The sequence below is a fragment of the Camelus bactrianus genome, chromosome 33 (assembly GCF_048773025.1).
Source record: "Camelus bactrianus isolate YW-2024 breed Bactrian camel chromosome 33, ASM4877302v1, whole genome shotgun sequence".
Taxonomy (NCBI): Eukaryota; Metazoa; Chordata; class Mammalia; order Artiodactyla; family Camelidae; genus Camelus; species Camelus bactrianus.
Window position 1 is genome coordinate 3358962 of NC_133571.1, and position 19105 is coordinate 3378066.

Here is a 19105-nt window from a genome sequence, read left to right on the forward strand (position 1 = left end):
CCTTGCAGCCCCCTGGTCGTTGCGAGGTGCGGGCTCTGCGAACCTTCCTGACACCCCGCCAAACCCCAGCCCAGTAGCAGGGAAACCCTGGGGTCCCTGGTGAGCCTGCGGGCCACTGAGGAGCAGGAGGCCCTTACACTTCGTGGTGCCTGTCGCTGGGGACCCACATAGTCACTACCCAGCAGGGGTTTGAGGGTGCAAGGCCTCAGATGCACACACACACACACACGCACACATACACATTTGTGCACAGCACATTCACGGGTACCCTGCAGAGCAGACTGAGCCCACTGGTGGCCAAGGGGGTAGAAATACGGGCGGGGCAGCAGCCCTCTGAGCCTGGGGCACAGTCCTCTCCTGGGGCAGAGGCTGCTCCCGCAGAGCCAGGAGGATACGGTGTCTGCCCCGCACACGGCCTGCTCCTGGGAGCACAGAGGACCTCAAGATACAGCACGTAAGCAGTGTTCCCATCTGATAAAGGAGAAGACTGGCCTGGTCGCGTAGCTTGTCAAAGGCACAGGGTGACTACACCCGCGAGCCGAGATTTGCAGGTGAACGCAGCTGGGCTGCAGCATCCACGCTCCAGCATGAAGGCAGCTGTCTCTATTTCCCGCTCCGCAGGGTCCGCGGCGTTCCGCCTGCTGCGGTGAAGCCACACTGACCACCAGGGGGCGGGGCTGCCCGCGAGCGCTCACCCACCGCCTCCCGCACAAGTCCTGGGAGACCCGGGCATCAGTTCCGCCACAGCCTTCCTGTCCCATTGGAGGTCACAGTGCAGGGGGAGGGGACCAATTCACAGGAGATGGCTCCCTGGGGGGCAGTGCACAGGGACGGCTTCTCAGGGCCACCGGGAGGACACAGGCCCTGGAATGGCCGGCTGGGATGAATTGCTAATTCAATCATTTAGTGGAATCTCACAACATACACAAATGCCATTTGTCCTTGTCAGCAGGTTTCAGCACTGGGGCTGACGTGTGGAGGTGCCACCTCCACTGAGGTCCCTTTGCCTCCTTCACTTTGAGACGTCCCAGGCTTGAGTGCTGGCTGGAGCTGGAATTCTTGCTGCCATCGCCAGCCATGCCTTATTTGTAATCCCCGCCAGGAAAAGCAGCGTCCACTGTACCCCCTCCTTCCTCCTTCCTTCCTGACCCTCCAGGTTTCCCCGTCACCGTTTCATTTCTGCTTGAAGAACGTCTTTTAGGCAGATTGTTAAGAGCAGGCCAGCTGAAGACGATTCTTGCAGGTTCCCTTCACCTGAGAATGGCCCCTTATGGCCCCTTCATTCCTGACGGCGGTTTCACTGGACAGAGACCTCACAGCTGGCATTTCTTTTACTTTCAGCCTCGAAAAATGTGTCATTTCCTTCTGGCCTCTGTGTTTTGATGTGAGAAACCCACCTTCACTCAGTGCACGGAAACCATCGCTTCTTTCTGGCTACTTCCCAGATTCTTCCTTCATCTCTACTTGTCAGAAGTTTGATTCCGGTGAATCTCGCATGGATTTTGTGGTTTCCCCTGTTTGGGGTTCACTCAGCTCCTTGAATCTACAGGTTTGTGTCTTTGGCTGAATTTGGAGAGTTTGGGGCCATTTCTTCAGATACTCCTCAACCCTCCCTTCTCCCCACCTCCTGGAACTCAGTGACTCACATGATTGTCCCCAGGTCCCCTCACTTTTTTTAAGCCTCTGTTGTTCAGATCAGGGATTTTATCCATCGGTCCTCAAGGTCACGGATTTGTTCATCCGGCATCTCCACTCTGCTACGGAGTTCCCAGTGGGTTTTTAGTTTGTTTTCTGCATTTTAGTTCCGTACTTCGGTTTTTCCGTGACTTCGTGACTGTGCTGGGGTTCTGTTTTTGCTTTTCCATTCAGACTTGCTCACTAAAGCATGGATTCTGTGGTTGCTTTAAACGCCCCCCTCCCTGGCCACGCAATCCCAGCACCCGCTTCCTCAGCTCCCATCTTTTCTCATTTGGGCTGTAAACTCCCTGACTCCTGGTTCAGCAGGTCCTTTTCTGTTGTATCCTGGGGATCTGGCTGTTGTGTTAGAAGACTCTGGGTCCCAGTGTCAGGTGTCCGCAGGGCTTGCCCTGGGCAGGTGTAGCCCCAGGATCCAGGCAGCTGTGGGCTGTGCTCCCACACGGGTCGGCTGCCCTGGTCTTTCCACAGTTTGGGGCTGTGTCTCCCACTGGCCCCTGCGGGGCTGCCTGAGAGGCAGACAGGGTCTCGGTAGGGAGAGAGTGGCAGTCCCCAGCACCACCCTGGTGTCTTAGGTCCTTGGGGACAAGCTGCAGGGGCTAGGTCAGTTGGCAGAATCCCCACAAGGGACAGTCCACCCCACCTGAACTGCTGCCCCTGCCCAGGCTGGGACCGTGGCCTCTGATTCCTGGGGAACTTTAAAGACATTTGCTTTTGAATCATTTTTCTTGTTATCTGTTCAATAGCCCTGAGGCTCCAGTGTGTTCAGATACATCATGAAATGTCCCTTCCTTGAAGCCCAGGTCCACCTGGACACTTCAGTTCAGCTCTGAGCCCAGCTCCATTGCCCCTGCTCTGAAATGTGACCCCCAGGTCCATGGGCCCCTCATCCCAGGACACGAGACCACACACAAACCTCTAGCAGACAAAAAAAACCATGATAAAGGGTCCAAACCAACGTTTAACCCCCAGCGACCGGCCGTCCCTGAGAGATCCAGACCCGAGTGGGTGGGGCCGGGGGCATCACGGGAGGGTCCATGACCCGAGTGGGCGGGGCCGGGGGCATCACGGGTGGATGGCTCAGTGATGAACAGGGAGCATGACACTCTGGCACGAGGCAGGGGTCCTTCCACAAGGCCTCATGGTCACTGGGTCTCCGATGGTCCTCTGTGCAGCCTGGAGCCACTGTGACAAATCCAGACTGTGTCCTTGAAAGTGTGCCCATAAAGACAGTAGGCCCAGAGCCCTGCTGTGACACTGGTCCAGGGTCCAGGACCCAGTGGAACCCTCCTGTGGACAAGACTCAGCCCCCCTTCCCCACCTGCCCTCCCTTCCATGCTTGGCATTGACATGGGGACCACTGCAGGGCACCCTCCCCAGTACAGTGTCCTCGGAGCCTGCGCCCAGAGGGCCATGCCAGCACAGTCATGCAGTGTGGGTGGAGACCTGAGGTTTGCGGGTGGGGTCAGCTGCCATCTGTCCACGGCTGCCATGGGCCAGGCAGTTTCTCTCCTGAGTGGGAGCAGAAGCAGCCCACTCTAAGCCATATGAAGGGTCACCCCCAGCCCGAACCTGGTGAGGACGGCGCCCACTCCGTGGCAGAGCTTGCACCAGGAGAGGCAGGTGGGCCTGGGCCACCCAGTGACTGCCCACCCTCACAGACCAGGTCCAGGCACGCCCAGGGGTCACCTGGCCTCCTGCGGGGACAGAGCAGCTCCAGGCTCCAGAACACAGAGGGCAGGCAGCAGGGTCCCGTGTCCTCACCAAACAGGGGAGGCAGGTCAAGCTCAGGACGGCTCCAGACCCCAGCGGGCAGAAAGCCAGCACAGTGGGCCCCCGCCTCGCTGTGGGGTGAACCTTGCTAACCCAGGAGAGCTGGCTGAGACTGTCACCAGCATCCGTTGAAAGATTAGGTGAACCCACCAGGCTTTTCCTATTCTGGGTCACCAACAAACTCAGCAGACATCTGGGAAGTCCCATCAGACACTGGTCTAAGCAGGGACCTTTCTCCCACAGCCATTGGAACAGCGAGCTTTATACCAACATGAAAAATGTAGCAGCAAAAAAAAAAAAAAAAAAAAGAAAAGAAAAGAAAAGAAAAGAAAAAAAAAAACCCTAAAACATAGCAGAACCCATGATCAAAACCAGTTACTATCATTCACTACTTAAAACCTACAAATACAATTTTCTGAAGTCGCTGGGCAGAAATCTCAGACTATAATCCTGGAGGCAAAACACACACGAATGTATAACTGAATTTACTGACCCATAAACAGTCCCAAATAAAACTCCCAAATAAACACACACGCAGGCACACCCAGGCGTGCACACACACGTCCACACCCCAAGACACCCTTCCGGAAGCTTCCATCCGACACCACAAACAAGCACCTGCCTCCCCGAGGCTTACCAAGTTTATAACTTTATCACACTCTGAATAGAAGCGATATTTAAAGAGCAGAGCAGAGCGCTATACAGAGGGTTATCGTGGAACGTTCATTTACATACTGGGTATACTCTTTACAAGGCGGAAGTAGAAACACCCACTACTTGGCAGGGCAGATAAGGGGGCGCGGTGAGGTCAGACACAGAGGATGCGCGGTTGGGGGGCCCTCAGGTGCGGTGTGACTCAAGGAGATTACAGGTTAACATTGGAGGGACACAGCACAGGTCAATGGGTGGGTTAAGGGACCCTGGCTATGACACTTGCGGGGCGCGGGCCTTGTGCGCGCCCCGGGACAGTGCCCCTGTGCCCGCCGGCACCTGGAGGCTGGATGCTGGGGGCCGTTCCCTCCCCGTGGGCCCCGGGGTGGGGCTCCCCGAGGCCTGAGCGCAGAGTTCGCGGCTGCATATGTAACACTGTCGTACCAGCTCCTCGGGAACCAGGGATTGGCTCCCTTCGGTCCGTCACCTCCGAGGGAGCCGTTTGCTGGCGGGAAGCGTTCCGACACCCTTGGGTGCTGAGAGCACGCGTCTCAGCGGCTGGTCAGTCTATAAAGCAAATGCTGTGGCTTGCATGCTCTGGACAAGCTCGGCCAGGGAGGCCCAGCTCTCTCTGACTCGGGGTTCGTGCTTCTCAATCCTCCCCGCTCCTGCTTCGTCAGAAGGACGAGGCACCTGCCTGGGGCCCTTAGGTCAGACTTTGGGCTCGAGCATCTCGGGAGGGGGGCAGGTCTTGGGGGCAGCGCACACTGCTGCCCCCTGGGCTGAATTCCTGCTGAGAATGGAAAACGGAAATGCCAGACAGGCCACTGCTGAGGACCAAGGCGTCGGGCCTCTGAAGATGCCGGTACAATCTTCTTACCGGCCACGCAGCCACGTGGCAGGGAAGGTGGTCCACGAAGACCAAGGCAAACATTTGGCACAGAAATGAGGCACTTGCATTTGGTGCATTAATAGGAGCTACACAGTGGACTCAGTGCCTGCTCTCACACACTCGCGCGCACACAGTCACACAGGCACGCACACCCACGCGTGCAGGCGCACACGCTCGATGCCCACTGCGGTTCGGCCCATCCCACCTCTGCCGCGGCCGAGTCTGTCTCTGCCCACTTTGAAACAGTCCACAAAGCACATTTCCAAAGCCCTGTGCGGTGACCGCTGGCTGCGGTGATTCCTGGTGACCTGAGGGCTGGTGCTTGACTGGGGATGCGGAGGCGCCCGGGAGGCCCTTGTTTGAGGGAGAGCCTGGGGGCGAGCGCCCAGGTGACGGGGAAGGAGACGGTGGTGCCCAGCTCCGTCTCTCGCTCCGTGGCATCCGCGGGACCTTGGACCACCACCCGACGGGCGGACGGACCACGGCACTGCAGTGCACACATCCGCGCAGACAGCGCACCTGATCCGGGCCGCGGACACGCAGCAGAGCTGAGTCAGAGCTCCCTGGAAGGACCGAGACTCGTCCGGTCTCATCCTCCTGCCGGAACGCAGGACCCGGGCAGGAGCCAACAGGCATGGACAAGACAACCGAGAGGTCCCCGGGGCAGTGTCCTCAGGGCAGTCTCCACCCCAAGACGACGGTGCGGCGTGGGGACTGAGGCTACAACTAAGCGCGTCCCACCCCTTGGAACCGTCCTCCCCAGAAAGGACGCACGGGTGGTCAGGAATTCGGAAAGGCTGCGGGCAGCAGCCACGGCCCACAGCATCGCCAGTGGGGACCCACAGCCTCCAAATCTCGGTGACCCGCCCCGGGGCAGACGCTCCGCCGAGAACCCAGCTGGGGAGGCGGCAGTAACTGGACCCCAGTACTGCACAGAACTGGCAAACTGTTCCCATAAATAATTTGGCAGAAGTAAAACGTAACTTTTATGGAAACGGTGTTCCCCTCATGGCCCAGCGTGCCATTCAGAGCTGGGCGAGCGGAGGCAGAGGCAGTCCCTCCACGGGGACCCAGGGACCTCCTGGCCTCGCCGCCCATCACGCCGACCCCTTGTTCACGCCCCAGTGATCCGGAGGGCCTGACCTGCACGAACCTCCATTAGGCATGCACCCCTTTTCAGGCCCACCAATCAGCCTCTCCGTGGTGATCGCCAGAGGACAGAGGCATCAGGGTGTCCGCTGGACAGAAGCCCCCTGAGACGGCTACCCCGAGGCACAGCGGCCACTCGGGCCACTGCCAAGTGGGCTGGGCTCCCCTCCCCTCGTAGATGTAAGAACGCAATTTTGGGAGCCCATCCGGCGCCCGTCTTCCTCCGCTGGGGCCCTGGGTGGCAGAAACGTGTCTTTCCGGGAAGGCCACTGGGCCGTGGGGTGGCTCGTTCTGGTGTGTAAGTTGGAGGGGCCCCTTCCCTCCTGGGCTGGGGAGGTCGGGGGCACAGCCGGCCCCTCTGGGGTCTTCCGGTGCGAGGCTCAGATCTTCCTCGGGGAGCCGATCATGATCTTGGACACGAAGTTGACGATGGTGCTGGCGGGCTGCTAAGGGTCATGCTCCGCGAACAGGTGGCACACGTTGTCCGTGGTGCTGCCCTGCTTCCAGGCCATGAAACCGAAGACCCTGCAAAAGGAACGCGGGTCAGCGAGCAGCGGGCCTCGTCCCATCGGGTGCCAGCCTCTGCTCCCCCTCCCGGCCACTGCATCATCCCAGGCGCCAGCCCGCCAGCCACCTGCCCCGCCTCCCTCCACCTCCCAGACCCTGTGGGGGTGGGGCTGAGCCCAGGTGTCACAGGGGAGGAGCCCGAGGGACAGGGTTTGGACTTGCACTGCAGCGGCTACCCCAGGCCTGGCCAGAGCCCTCCAGACGCTGCACGGCTCCTGAGCGCCTCACCTGAGTCTTGGAGGGGAGGACCTGGCTCTTCCTAAGGGGCCACCTGGTCTCTCCTCACAGACCTCGTGAGTGACAACATCCCAGCTCTGGTCCTGAGATGGTGTGGATGCCGGTGGGCTCTGCCCAATGCCCACACTCCTCCCACACCCGGGCCAGCGGATGGGGGGTGAAAACACAGCAGGGCCCCCTTCTCAGGCCGCGTGCTCCTGAGTTACAGGCTACACACAGGAGAGGACACTGAGAGAACGGCACGGTCGAACTATTTTCCTTAGAATTGAAGCCTTTATCTGAACAGGGTTTCTCAAGCCCTGACTTAACACAGTAACTACCATTATCTGAATCCAAATCCTTGGCAAAAGTCCTTCTCCTCCTTCTCAGGGAAATGGGGAATCTTTTTGTATAAGCCGAGTGGCTTCCATGCCAAGGGAGGGACTGGCCGATGGTGCCAAGTGGCCCCCTTGGGGCGGCCCCGTCCACGCAGCGGGGAGTGCCGTCCACCCTGTTGGCCAGAGCTGAGGGGTCACGCCCCACCTGCCCGGCACTTTATCAGATGCCCAGACAAATGAGGAGTGTGAAATCGGAATCCTGGAAGGGGACCCCCGAGGTTGGACGCCGTGGCAGTCATGTTTGGGGGAATGATGCAGACGGCTCTGGAGGGTCCAAGGCCCCGCGGCCAGGCTGGAAATGCTGTGCCAACCGCCCCATGCTCTCTGTACTGTATCTTATGGGCTGGACGTACATACTGCTCAAAGAGCAAGCAGAAAAGGTAACCCTTTGTGGACACTTTCTGTCTACAAACACTTTCATTTCTGTTTAAAGCCAGACCCCAACCCGTTGGCGTTATGGGGTCATTTCCTCTTTGGGCATCTGGGAAAGAATTCAGCTTCAGAGGCAACCATCCACTAAGAGGCTGTGGAGACCGCTGGCGACATACCTTGAGGAGGGGCCATCTGTGATCCACCTGGCAAGTCAGAGAGCAAGGGAGAGTGAGGTTCAGGCCCCTGACCCGGCGGGTGCGGCACGGGGCTGGCACACACACACTCCTTACTTCCTGTCCTGGGGGTCCAGCACGCAGAAGATCACGCTGCTCACGGGGTAGTGCCTTTGGAAGAAGAGCCTGTGGGGGACAGGCGGGCGAGCCCGTCACTGGGTGTCCCGGGGACAGTGAGGCACTGGGGCCCCCAAGAGGAGATTCGGGGCAGAAGCGTATTCTGCGTTTTCACCCACTGGAAGTGAGCAGACCTGAAGCTGGTGCTCTAGGAAAGTGGGCAGGGCCTGGGTGAGGGGCTCTTTGCAGAGCATGTGGGGGACAGGTCACAGGGAGTGACGCCCGACTGCCTGCCCTCACCCCTGGGGAACACCCCGGTCTCCAATCTGGATGCTGGCCTGTGAAACAGCATGTGAAGAGCCAGCCACAGCCCCAGGACAGGGGCCAAACTGTCGAGGGCTGTGCTCAGGAAATCCCAGGGACGTGCTGCTAACAGGGGCCCCGCACAGCTGCGGGGGAGCCCCCAGGGGACCCCTCTCTCTGTCCTCAGTCCTGGCTCCCCGTTTCCCCAGGGGACCCCTCTGTCCATGGTCCCAGGTCCCCATTTCCCTGACAGCCTGCCCTGCTCCTATGGGCCTGGGGTCATGAGGCTCCATGACACAGTCCAGCATGGTGGTGTCCCCAGAGGCTGGCGGCTGTGCTCTCATAGGAGAAGGCAAGAGAGGAGGGGCCAGCGTCAGGGAGGGCACAGGCGGAGCCCAGGCATCTGGGGACCCCGAGGCTGGCTGTCACCGGGGACCCAGGCCCTCTGCCCATATCAGCCAGTGAGTTCAGTCCCGTCTCTAGCCACAGGAAGGACTCTGAGTGCAGTGGACGCAGCCTGCCCCCGCAGATTTATCAGGACACAGGGAAGCCGGAGACACAGGAAGAGCACGCAGCTGGGAGCAACAGAGATGCTCTGAAGAAAGAAGCCGTGCTCCTTGCCGGCCCCCCCCAACCCACCACTGCCCCATGAAGCTCCTGCCACCACCTTTAGGGCTGATGGCATGGCCCCCTGGTCAGCAAGGCCATCTGCATAACAAAGAGCAACTTCCTCTGAAATGCCTCTGACCCTGGTCCGAGGCCCCGCCCAGGGGAGGAACGCGTCTGCCGCCATTCTGTCCGCGCCCCCACACTCGGGCCAGGCTCCCCGGTGTCCCTCCCTGGTGTCCCACCGGAAGCCCTGCTCAGAGGGAAGCCCCGGGGGCGGAGGTGGTGCCTGCCGTCTGGGCGTTCAGACGGTACTGACGCGCTCTCACGTCTAGGAAATGAATGCTTTCTGTTAGCATCAAGCATCCTTGTGTTACTATGTTATTACATAATCACTGATGTTACGTGGACGTAAAGATCACAGGCTCGCCTGGACGGGATGACCTCCAGCCAGGAGCAGTGACACTGAAGGGCAGGGGAGTGGCTCCTATCACAGTCTGAGCCTTTCTCAGAAACGACTTGAAAGATGTTTGCATTTGCAAAAATGACACCTTCCACGCCCGCCCCTGCCGCCCTGCACACGCACTTCCTCTGGTTGTCCGTCAGCATGATGCCCTGGGCCGACACCTTGAAGTGCACGACCGTGCACAAGGGGGGCGGCTCCTGGACCAGGGTGATGCTCAGGGCCTTCTGAATGGCCTGGTGTCCGGTGAGGGACTCCACCTCCACGGAGTTCAGGTACCACACGTTGCAGGCTGGAAGACACGGAGGGGAGGCATGTGAACCGCACATCCCCGCGGCCCGGGTGAGGTGCGGCCGAGGCCAACGCCCTTTGCTCCTAATTCCACCAGCGTGGACAGTGGCGACCCAGAGACACACCTGCCCCAAGGCCAGTGTGAGAGTCACCCTGTCTGGGGCCAAGGAGACCCGGACGACTGTCCACCTGCTGCGTAATTTGCCCTGGCACCTGGGTGGGGATGACCCCCGGCAACAAGGTGCAGGCGGTGAGCTCATGGCCTCTGCCGTGGGGACGCAGCTTCCAAGCTGCCACGGGCTGTCACCCAGGACTGGCCCTTTCAACTGGGCCCTGCAGAGAGGATGGCCATTCCTCTTGGGCCAGGAGAAGCCTTTTTACACAAAAGCAGAGCGGCAGGGGCACGGCGGTTCATGTGACCATGTTTTGGTCCCCGAGGGACTTTTCGGCACCTGCTCATCTGGCCTTTGTGGCTACTGACTTGGGGAGAGATTATCACGATAATGTTGACGTCTGCAGGCCAAGGGTCCTGCGGGGGCGGCAGGCCTGGATCGGAACTGGGACTGACACCGACCCCTGCTGCCTTTCGGGGTCTCGGTTCTAGCGTGTTCGCTATTTTGGGCAAACTCCTGTCACCTTTGTTCTGGCCACGGAGAGCGTATCCTTTAAGGATGGTCTACAGAGAGTCCAGCACTAAAAGTCTCCTTTGAAAACAGAGAGGTTTTACTTGAGCAGCGTTGCTGAGAAAACCGGCACAGAAGAATGATGCACATTGGGCAGAGGAAGCAACAAGAAAATGCCTGTTTCCTGCATATTCCTTTGTTTCCGGAGTCATAGCTACGAAGAACTCCACAGGCAGAGAAAGGTGGAGAACGGGGGCAGCCTAGTCCAGCCTCCCACAGACACAGGGATTCCCTCACCAGCACTTCTGAGAGTCAATGTCCACCTTGTGGGAAAGGCCTCCAACCGGGGATCTCAGGTCATGGGGCCCCTAGTCCTCTCCAGCCGTGTCCGTCCCTCAGAGCCGCAGACCCGCAACAGCCCTGTGGTCTCTGGCTCATCCACAACCCTCTCAAGCTGGGGTCACTAGCTGGGCACCCAATGCTGCAGGAGTGACCTGGCCTGAGAAGAGTGAGCTACTGCACAAGGCTGCAGGTGACCACACACAACATGGTACAAGGTGACCACACACAAGTCAGTCCCTTTCCTGGACACCAGCAGAAGACAGTGGAATGTGGAATTATAAACACCTATCATGCACAAAAACATGACAACAAATATACTTATGTACGTGTATGACTGAAACGTGATGCCGTGCACTGGAAATTGACACACTGCAACTGAGCATACTTCAATTAAAAAAAAGTCCACAATGCCGTGTATATTAGCACCTCGCTCAAAATGAAATAGGTAGGTGTAAATCTGCTAAAATAGGTACAAGACCTATATGAGGAAAATGGCTAAAGTCCCACTAATGGAATCAAAGAACTAAATAAATGGAGAGATGTCCCATGTTCATGGACAGGGAGACTCAACAGAGTCAAAGTGTCGTTTCTCCCCAAGCTGATCTGTGGAGTCACTGAAATTCCAATACTCTGTGGGCGTCAACAGACTGGTTCTGAAGTATCTACGGAGAGACAGGAGACCCAGGGCAGCCAGCACGGGACTGAAGGGGAAGACCTTGGTTGGAGGACTGACACTACCCGCCTTCAGGATTTACTCAAAAGCTACAGCAATCAAGACAGTGTGGTGTTCGTGAAATAACAGACAGACAGATCAATGGAGCAGGACGGTCAGCCCGGAAACAGACCTACATAAGCACTGCCAACCAATCTCTGACAGAGGAGCAAAGACAGTCTCTTCAGCAAATGTGGCTCAAACAACCGGACATCCACGTCCAAAACCATGAATCTGGACCCAGACCTTCCACCCTTCACAGAAATTAACTCAAAATAGAACGTAGACCTAAGTGTAAAACCCAAAACTATAACTCTTATAAGACAACAAAGGAGAAAATTTCGATGACTTTGGTTTGGTGATGATTTTTAGAAACAGTACAAAAGCCACGATCCATGGAGGGAAGTACTGAAAAATGGATTTCATTCCCACAAAACGTTTTTTGCCCCAAGAGAGACACTGTCAAGAGAACGGGAAGACCAGCCATCGCCTGGGAGAAAGTATTTGCAAAAGACAAATCGCACAGAGAACTGTATTCAGCACATACGAAGAGCCCTCGGAACTCAACAATAGGAAAACAACAACCTTATTTAAAAATGGACAAACAGCCTTCGGAGCCATCTCAGCGAAGAAGACACACACACAGATGGCAAATGAGCACCTGAGAAGACACTTCATGTCAAATGTTGCCAGGGAAATGCGAAATTAAAACAACGAGATGCCATCAAAACAACAAGAGGGACCACGACCCAGCACACAGACGCCACCACACGCTGGGGAGGACGTGGGGCCACAGGACACTCAGCACTGCCGGTGGGGATGCAAACGGTGTGGCCACTTTGGAAGACGGTTTGGTGCCTCCTTACAGAATGAACACACTCCTACCCTACGATCCAGCATTTGGGCTCCCCAGTCTTTACCCAAAGGAGATGAAAATTATGTCCACGTCGTAACCTGAATGTGGCTGTTTACAGCAGCTTTATTTGCAACTGCCAAAATGTGGACACAACCAAGATGTCCTTCAGCGGGCGAATGGACAAATACACTGTGGTCCGTCCCGACGATGGGATATCATTTGGTGATAAAAAGAACCACGCCACAGAGCCGTGAAGGGACATGGAGGGGTCCTGAATGCATATGACCCAGGGAAGAAAGCCAGTCTAAAGAGCTACGTGCTGTATGATTCCAACTATGCGGCACTCTGGAAAGGGCAAAACCACGGGGCCATCAAAGACCAGGGGTGGCCAGGGTGAGGGAGGGGGGCGAGTGGGTGGAGCGCGGAGGCACTGCTCTGTGGGACAGCAATGCTGGACACGTGTCCTTACACAGCCGAGAGGGAGCCCTCGTGTAAACTGTGGGCGCTGGTGACGATGACGGGCCCCTGCAGGCTCAGGGACTGGGATGAAGGCTGTGCACGTGTGGGGGCAGGGCCACATGGGAAATCCCTGTACCTTCCTGCCAGGTTTGCTGTGAACCTAAACCTGTGCTGAAAAATAAAGCCTGTTACTAAGAACACAGTGCTCTGGGGAGTCGCCGCCTGGGGTCAGCCTGGGCTGGGGGCAGCGTGAGTCCCTCTGTGGACTCACTGGTCACGTGCACATCTGCACGCCTGCAGCTGGAGGGGCAGGTCATCACGCCCTGCCTCACCACACCCCCCCGAACAAAACCCAGGACTCGACCTTGATTCCACGGAATTTGGTCCTGATCAGCCTGCGGAGTCCTGGACCTGCCGCCCCAACCCCTGGGCCCCCCAGCCCCAGTGCAGCTTCCCAACGGAAACCTCCCGGGATGCACGGGGAGGAAAGGAGCCCGGCAGTGCCCAGGACCGGGAGGTTTGGGGGACGCAGCAGGGACCCACCTGCCCCCTGCTTCAGCAGCTCCGTCGCGGAGTTGGCCATGGTCTGGGGAGAGCTTTCTGTTATTTCCTCCAACGGATCTGCCGGGAGGAGCAAGAAAACACAGACATGGGTCCGGCTCGCCGGCAAGAACCCTCGTGACAGCGGGGAAGCCCGTGACTGAGCTCGCGGAGAGAGGGGTCTCCCCAGGCGAAAACAGCCCAGCCTGGAGAAACTGTCACCATGTCCGGGGCAGGTGCAGCCCAGTGAAACACCCTCCTCGTCTCTGGGTGAATGGAGACGAACAACTGCATCTTAGAAAGCAAGTCAGCTTTGCCTGTATTTTAAACGAATCATCTTTCTGGACCATGATGCAATTTGTGACCTCGAGGCTGTCCGGGGAAGTGGACGCCACTTTGTGTTAAATCTGTGTTGTGGGTGTTTTCAGACAGACACCAAGGGAAAGAGCCGAGCCCTTCCCACACCTCTGGCCAACAATATCAACAGCTGGTGATCGTGCAGAATTATAAAACTCACACGTAAATGGCCCTGAAGGTCCCTGAGTCCAGGCATGTTGTAATTTTGAGCCACGGGTCTCTGCTCCACTGAAACTGTTCCCAAAGCCCACGATGTGAAGATACGACCGAGGGCTGTGTGTGCAGAGGGACCACCTCTTACGTGACTGGGGTGGGCTACTCAGGGCGGACCCCCAGCGTGGGAGCAGAAGGAACTTCCGGTCTGATAGTTCTCACTGCATCTGTGCGGGCGGGCGAGCCCACCCAGCCAACCAGAGCGGACCTGGGGCAGCCGGCAGCGTACCTCTGTCTGGAATGAGCAGTTTGCAGGGCAGAGCCAGGGGCGTGATGGAATGCTGGCACACCAAGTCCGTCAGGCTCCCTGCGGACGGGCGAAGACAAAAGAGGCATTAGCACACTGCACCTTCTGAAAGGGGGCCCTTCTATCTTCAGCAGCGCGCACGCTCTGTTACTGGGGGGCTCTGGGCAAAGCCTCAATAACTGAGGAGCGTGGCAGGTGGGGAAGGGTCGGGGGAAGGGGACTGCGGCTGGTTCTTGGCAGAGACACCCCCCGCCCATCTGTAAAGGACTGGCCACACCGCCTGCGGGATCCGAGGCAGCTCCCACTATGAACGGGCTTGTGGGTTCAGGACGCCGACCACGGGCTCTCGGCCACTCACCGAAATACGGCTCGTTGGGGCATCCTTTCAACCGCACTTCCTTCGGGGTGCACTCGATCAAGAAATGCCGGACCAGTTCGTTGGCCAAGTCTCCAGCTGGGGCAAGAGATTCAAAAGGAAGAGAAGTTTTACAGACCGAGCGCCTGGGAAGGTGGGGACATGGGAAGGAGAGCTCGGCCCCGCGGGAGGCAGCTGAGCTGGGGGGGGTCATGGCCTGGATGGGCGGCCAGAACGCCTCCAGTGACCATGCCTGGAGCTGGGGAGTCCCCGGGGGACCGTTTGCAACATCCTGCAGAACCGTCCCCAGGGACCCAGACAAGCAGCTAAGAGCCAGTGATGTGGACTCCAGCTCCTTCCCCTCCTGAGCGGGAGGCCAGGGAGACCCAGACCCTGCATGATGCCCCAGAACTCATTGCGGGAAAGAGCCGGGTGGTGCCAGTCTCCTGGGTAACTGAGCCCCGAGCCAGCTGCAGGAGCCCCCGGAGGGCGGGCCCCCGCACACCTGCGTTCACCCGGCCCACGAGCCCGGAGAGAAAGCACAGCATGAAACGCCAGGGAACGGCAGGTGGTCCAGGGAGGGAAAGCACAGATGAGCAGAAGGGACAGGAGCCGCCGCCCTGCGCTGACCAGCACGGCGCTCCTGGTCCTCCGTGGGGACGAGCCTGCATGACCACTCATGCTTCTGACGCAGGACCAGCTGGCTCCCGTGACGCATGTTACACACAGAGACGGTATCAGCCATCTGAGTGCCGGCACTACGCGGGACAGGTAGCCGGCAGGAAGGGTTCCAGGGCATGAAGTGACTGCGGGAACCCAGCCGTGCGGCCATGGCTGCCCACTCCCCGGGAAACCAGTGGGGCGTGGGGACCCGTGGGCCTCTTTCCGGGTTTGGCCAGCTCTCCTCTCAGATCTGTCCCTGGGCTCTGAAATCCAAATGCCACATCCAGGGACCGGGCGAAGCCGGTGAGCCCCGATGTCTGCCCCTGCAAGAGCCCCTATTTGTGGCCTCTGCCTCAAGGCTGAGGCAGGTCAGCCTGAGAGATGGGCGGGTTGCACACCTGGAGGGGACAGTTACACACCACCGTCTGTGTTCCCTGAAAGGCGATGCACACAGGAGGGGTAAAGGTGGCCTCGCTTTAAAAGCCTCAGCGGAGACAGAGGAGCTGGGCAGCTGCGGGGCTCTGACTCCTGCCTCCAGACTCCTGCTGTAACTGTCAGCCACGGGTTTCCCTGCAGCCCAGCGCCTGCATCCCCCAGTCAAGCCGACGCAGTCAAGTCTTCCTGAGCTCCAGAAGCCCTGGTTTCCACTCAGGAGTGAGTGTGTGGTGGTCCCTCCTTCCTTCCTTCCTTCCCGTCCCAGGCTCCCCTCTCCTGGCTGGTGTGCACACAGCATCTCCCTCCCTCACTTCCAACCACGGCCCCGGGCTCACCCCTTCCCAGCCCCTCCCCGCTGCTGTGCACACATCCACCACCTGCGTCCTGATAACCCCTGGGCCACCGAGTCTCACATTCCGCAGGGGGTAACTCACTCCAGGCGCTTTTCCACCAGGAAGCTTTAAGCAAAGAGTTCACCCAAGGACTGGGTGCTGGGCATGAGTCTGAGGGAAGCGGGCAGCGGCACCTTTTTTAAACACCGGGGCTTCAGAACCTGCTTATTCTGATGCTCGCTGCCCCCAGGCGAGCCCTGGTGCCCCCCGGAAGAGCCATGTGACGTGCTGACATCCACAATCTCCGTTTAGGGGGAAAGAGAGGTAAAAAAAAACTCCCATAAAAAAAAAAAAACTCCCATTCTTTAGCGTTTGCAGCATAACGATAAGAAAAAAAAAAGGCAAAGAGGAGGGTGACAGAAAAAGAAAAATAAGAGTAAGTGTTAGGGGTCAGAGAAGGGAGGACGTAAACTGATTTGCTGGAAGCCAAGCCTGTCCCCGAGGGAGAAGGCGAGGAAGGACCTCGTGACCCTGTATGCGAGCTGGTGGCATCAGCTTTAGTTCAGGAATTTTTAAAAATGGTGTCTTCCCCAGCTCTGGTCTGGAGGGAAGCCAAGAGTCAGAAGCGAAGGGCAACCTGGTGATTGGAGCTCGGTTTCTAGGCACTGCTCCCGGCAGAGAACCAGGGTTCTTGGGAAGAGGCCAGGCCGAGCACAGCGTGTCTGCTGTTCCCGGGAGCTGGTGGCTTGCAGGCTCCCGGGGGGCCACCAACAGGACACGGGGCCAGCTGGACGGGCCTCGCGGGGTGGAGCCGGGGGACCTGGGGCCCCGAAGGAACAGTGGTGCTGGGTTACGATGCCCGGGGAGGGAAGGGCATGGCGGGCTCCCCACAGTCCCGCGGCCTGGGTCCACTGCACACCCACCAGGTGCAGGACAACGCTCGCCTTGTGCGCAGGCACCACGCACTTCCCTGGGCCTGACAATGTCAAGCCACGGAGCGCCCGTTACAGAGCAAGAGGCCCGAGTGAACCACATGGTACCCGCTGGCCCTCGGCACCGGCCGAAGCCCTGGCCCGGAGGGCGGAAGGCTCCGTCCTCTCCCCCGAGGGGTGACCTGGTGACACCAGGCCCGCACCGGCTCGCGTTCAATCCACCAGAACGCTCGGCTGGGAGGAGGAACGAAGGCCAGGCATGTGGTGAGCCGCCTCTGGTGTAAGAGGGGAGGACACGTGTGCTTGTGTGCACTGGACAGAGAGCCAGGGAGAAGACAGGGGAACTTATTAGACGTTTATGCTCGGAAGTCAGAGGGACTGAGGCAGACAGGCTGAGAGTGGGCACCGTGTCCGGCATCTGACCCATGGGCTGGGTCACCTGCTCAGAGCAATCAGAAAAATAAAGCTGACAATTAACCTCCGTTCTTGAGCTGGGCAGCACTTCCTAAAACAGAGCCGAGACAGGAAATGCTGAGAAGACCCGTGAGGGCTGTTCCTGTCCCCAGGGCCGCATGGGCGGGAAGGTTAAGCAGCAGGTGGGGCTGAGCAGAGCCGTCCGGGACCCACCTTTCTTGTTCAGCTGCAGGACGGAGGGCGGGGGCATGGCCACCTTCATGGCCAGCCCGTAGGCGCCCCGGAAGGAGTGGCTGTCCCTGATGATGAAGGCCCTGGGCTCCTTGTCCTTCAGCATGGCGATGGCTGCAGGAGGGAAAGAGGTGTGAGTGTGTGCGCAGCGGGGACCATGGCCTGCCTCTCCGACGGCCACACCCGGTGATGGCCGGGGTCTGCAGGGTCACCAGACAGAGGTGCGGCTTTCATGTACACACACATAGTACACATATGACCCCCGTCAACCCCACAGCACCTGCAAAGCCCCCGTGACACCCCCACCAGGAAACAGGCACACACGCCCAGACCGCATGTCCCCACAAGCAGTGGCGCCCAGCACCAAGGGAGGCCACCTGGGCCGTCTCCCGGCCTGGCATTTCTTGCGATATTAGAAAGGACACTGTCAACTTTCAACAGAAGGAAAGAAGTTTCTGATCGCACTTTCCAAGTCTGCGCATGTGACCCCAAAGTCACTGCATGTTTACTACAAATTTCCCTCTCTGCCCCAGGGAACGGCAAAGATGTGGCCACGGGTGGCCCTCCATCCGGTGGTTGGGGAAGATGTGGCTGCTCTGGTCAGCGGTTCCCACCTAGGTGGGGCTGTGAGCCCCTTTTCGATGTGGCGGTCACCTGTTGGTCAGGGCCAAGGGCTGAGCCTGGCCCCGCGCTCTCCACCCGCCCCAGGTGAGCGCTGACTGTCACTTAACAAGAACATCCCTCCCTGCCTTGCCTCTGGGTTGAAGCCTGGCTCTCGCAGGCCTTCCACTGATGACACAGGAAGAAAGAGCGATGGGTCAGGGCGGTGGTAACCTCAGGCAACCCTGATGGTGCCCAGAGAGGAGCAGAGCCCAGAGCTTCCTTCACAGACCTGCACCTTTTATAGAAAGACAACTAGCAATCTGAAGCGTAATGCAGTGCAGAACGGCAGCTGTAACACCACCTTTCTGTGGAGCCTGCAGCCCTGTCTGCAGTGGGTCAGGGCCCGGGACACAAACCCGGGAGAGCAGGAAGCCTGTCTCATCTTGGGAAACGCCCTGTCCCAGCCCCGTACGCACCGACTCCAGCCCCAACCTCCTGGCCTGGCGAGACACGGGGTTCCTTCTGCACTTCTCCGTGGGGCTGCCCCCAGCCCCGCGGGCGGGACGGGGCCCCCAGGTGGGGGCTTGCACACAGCATGTGGGGAGGGGCAGAGGGACCGGGCCTGGGGTGACCCTGACACGGCGGAGGGACCGGCAGCCTCTCCCACCTGCACTGGGGACCGGACGGAGCAGGGTCTGGGTCACAGGCTGTTTTCCAGATCTGGGGCTGAACGTGTATGACTGTTATTCTTTAAGTAAGGGAATCTCACTCACAGAAGTCGTATTTTTTTCCACTGTGACAACCTCACTAGCTCTGCCTTTCTAAGTCGTGACTCCACCCCACGGGGGTGGAGACAAGCAGCCCAGACTCGTGGGGGGCAGAGATGGCCAGCTGGGGCTGCTCCAGGCGGCTCCCGGCTCCCAGCCCCTTCCCCAGAGGCCAGGCCGCCTGGGACACGGGGGCCACATGTGGAGGGCAGCCTGAGGTCTGGGCTGGACTCACTGTTTCCTGAAGCAGACAGGAGCTCACACCCACCAGGGCACCGCCAGGCTGCAGAAGACACGCCCTCACCACCTGTCTCCCTGCAGCTGCTGCGTTTAAGGATGGGGAGCAGAGGCTGAGAGC

The 19105-nt window shown here is 58.9% G+C and overlaps 1 protein-coding gene across 1 annotated transcript; it reads right to left on the bottom strand.

Annotated features, from left to right (window-relative positions):
• Nucleotides 1-5984: 5984 nt before the first annotated feature.
• On the bottom strand, nt 5985-18302 carry LOC141575842 (tensin-3-like). The gene is made up of 8 exons (XM_074356896.1): nt 17360-18302; nt 14374-14469; nt 13998-14075; nt 13202-13279; nt 9499-9667; nt 8004-8072; nt 7890-7916; nt 5985-6685 (listed from the first exon to the last, which is right to left on the bottom strand). Exons 1-8 carry the CDS (start codon nt 17481-17483, stop codon nt 6607-6609), a joined length of 720 nt encoding a protein of 239 aa, XP_074212997.1. The 5' UTR covers nt 17484-18302; the 3' UTR covers nt 5985-6606.
• Between the last annotated feature and the right edge of the window lie 803 nt (nt 18303-19105).

Excerpts from the sequence above, each read along its gene's own strand:
- LOC141575842 (XM_074356896.1), bottom strand. The coding sequence starts at position 17,483 with ATGCTGAAGGACAAGGAGCCCAGGGCCTTCATCATCAGGGACAGCCAC. Across the intron at positions 13,280-13,997 it reads ACTGCTCATTCCAGACAGAG|ATCCGTTGGAGGAAATAACA; the intron begins GTACGCTGCCGG and ends TCCTCCCGGCAG. Across the intron at positions 7,917-8,003 it reads CTGGACCCCCAGGACAGGAA|GTGGATCACAGATGGCCCCT; the intron begins GTAAGGAGTGTG and ends CTGACTTGCCAG.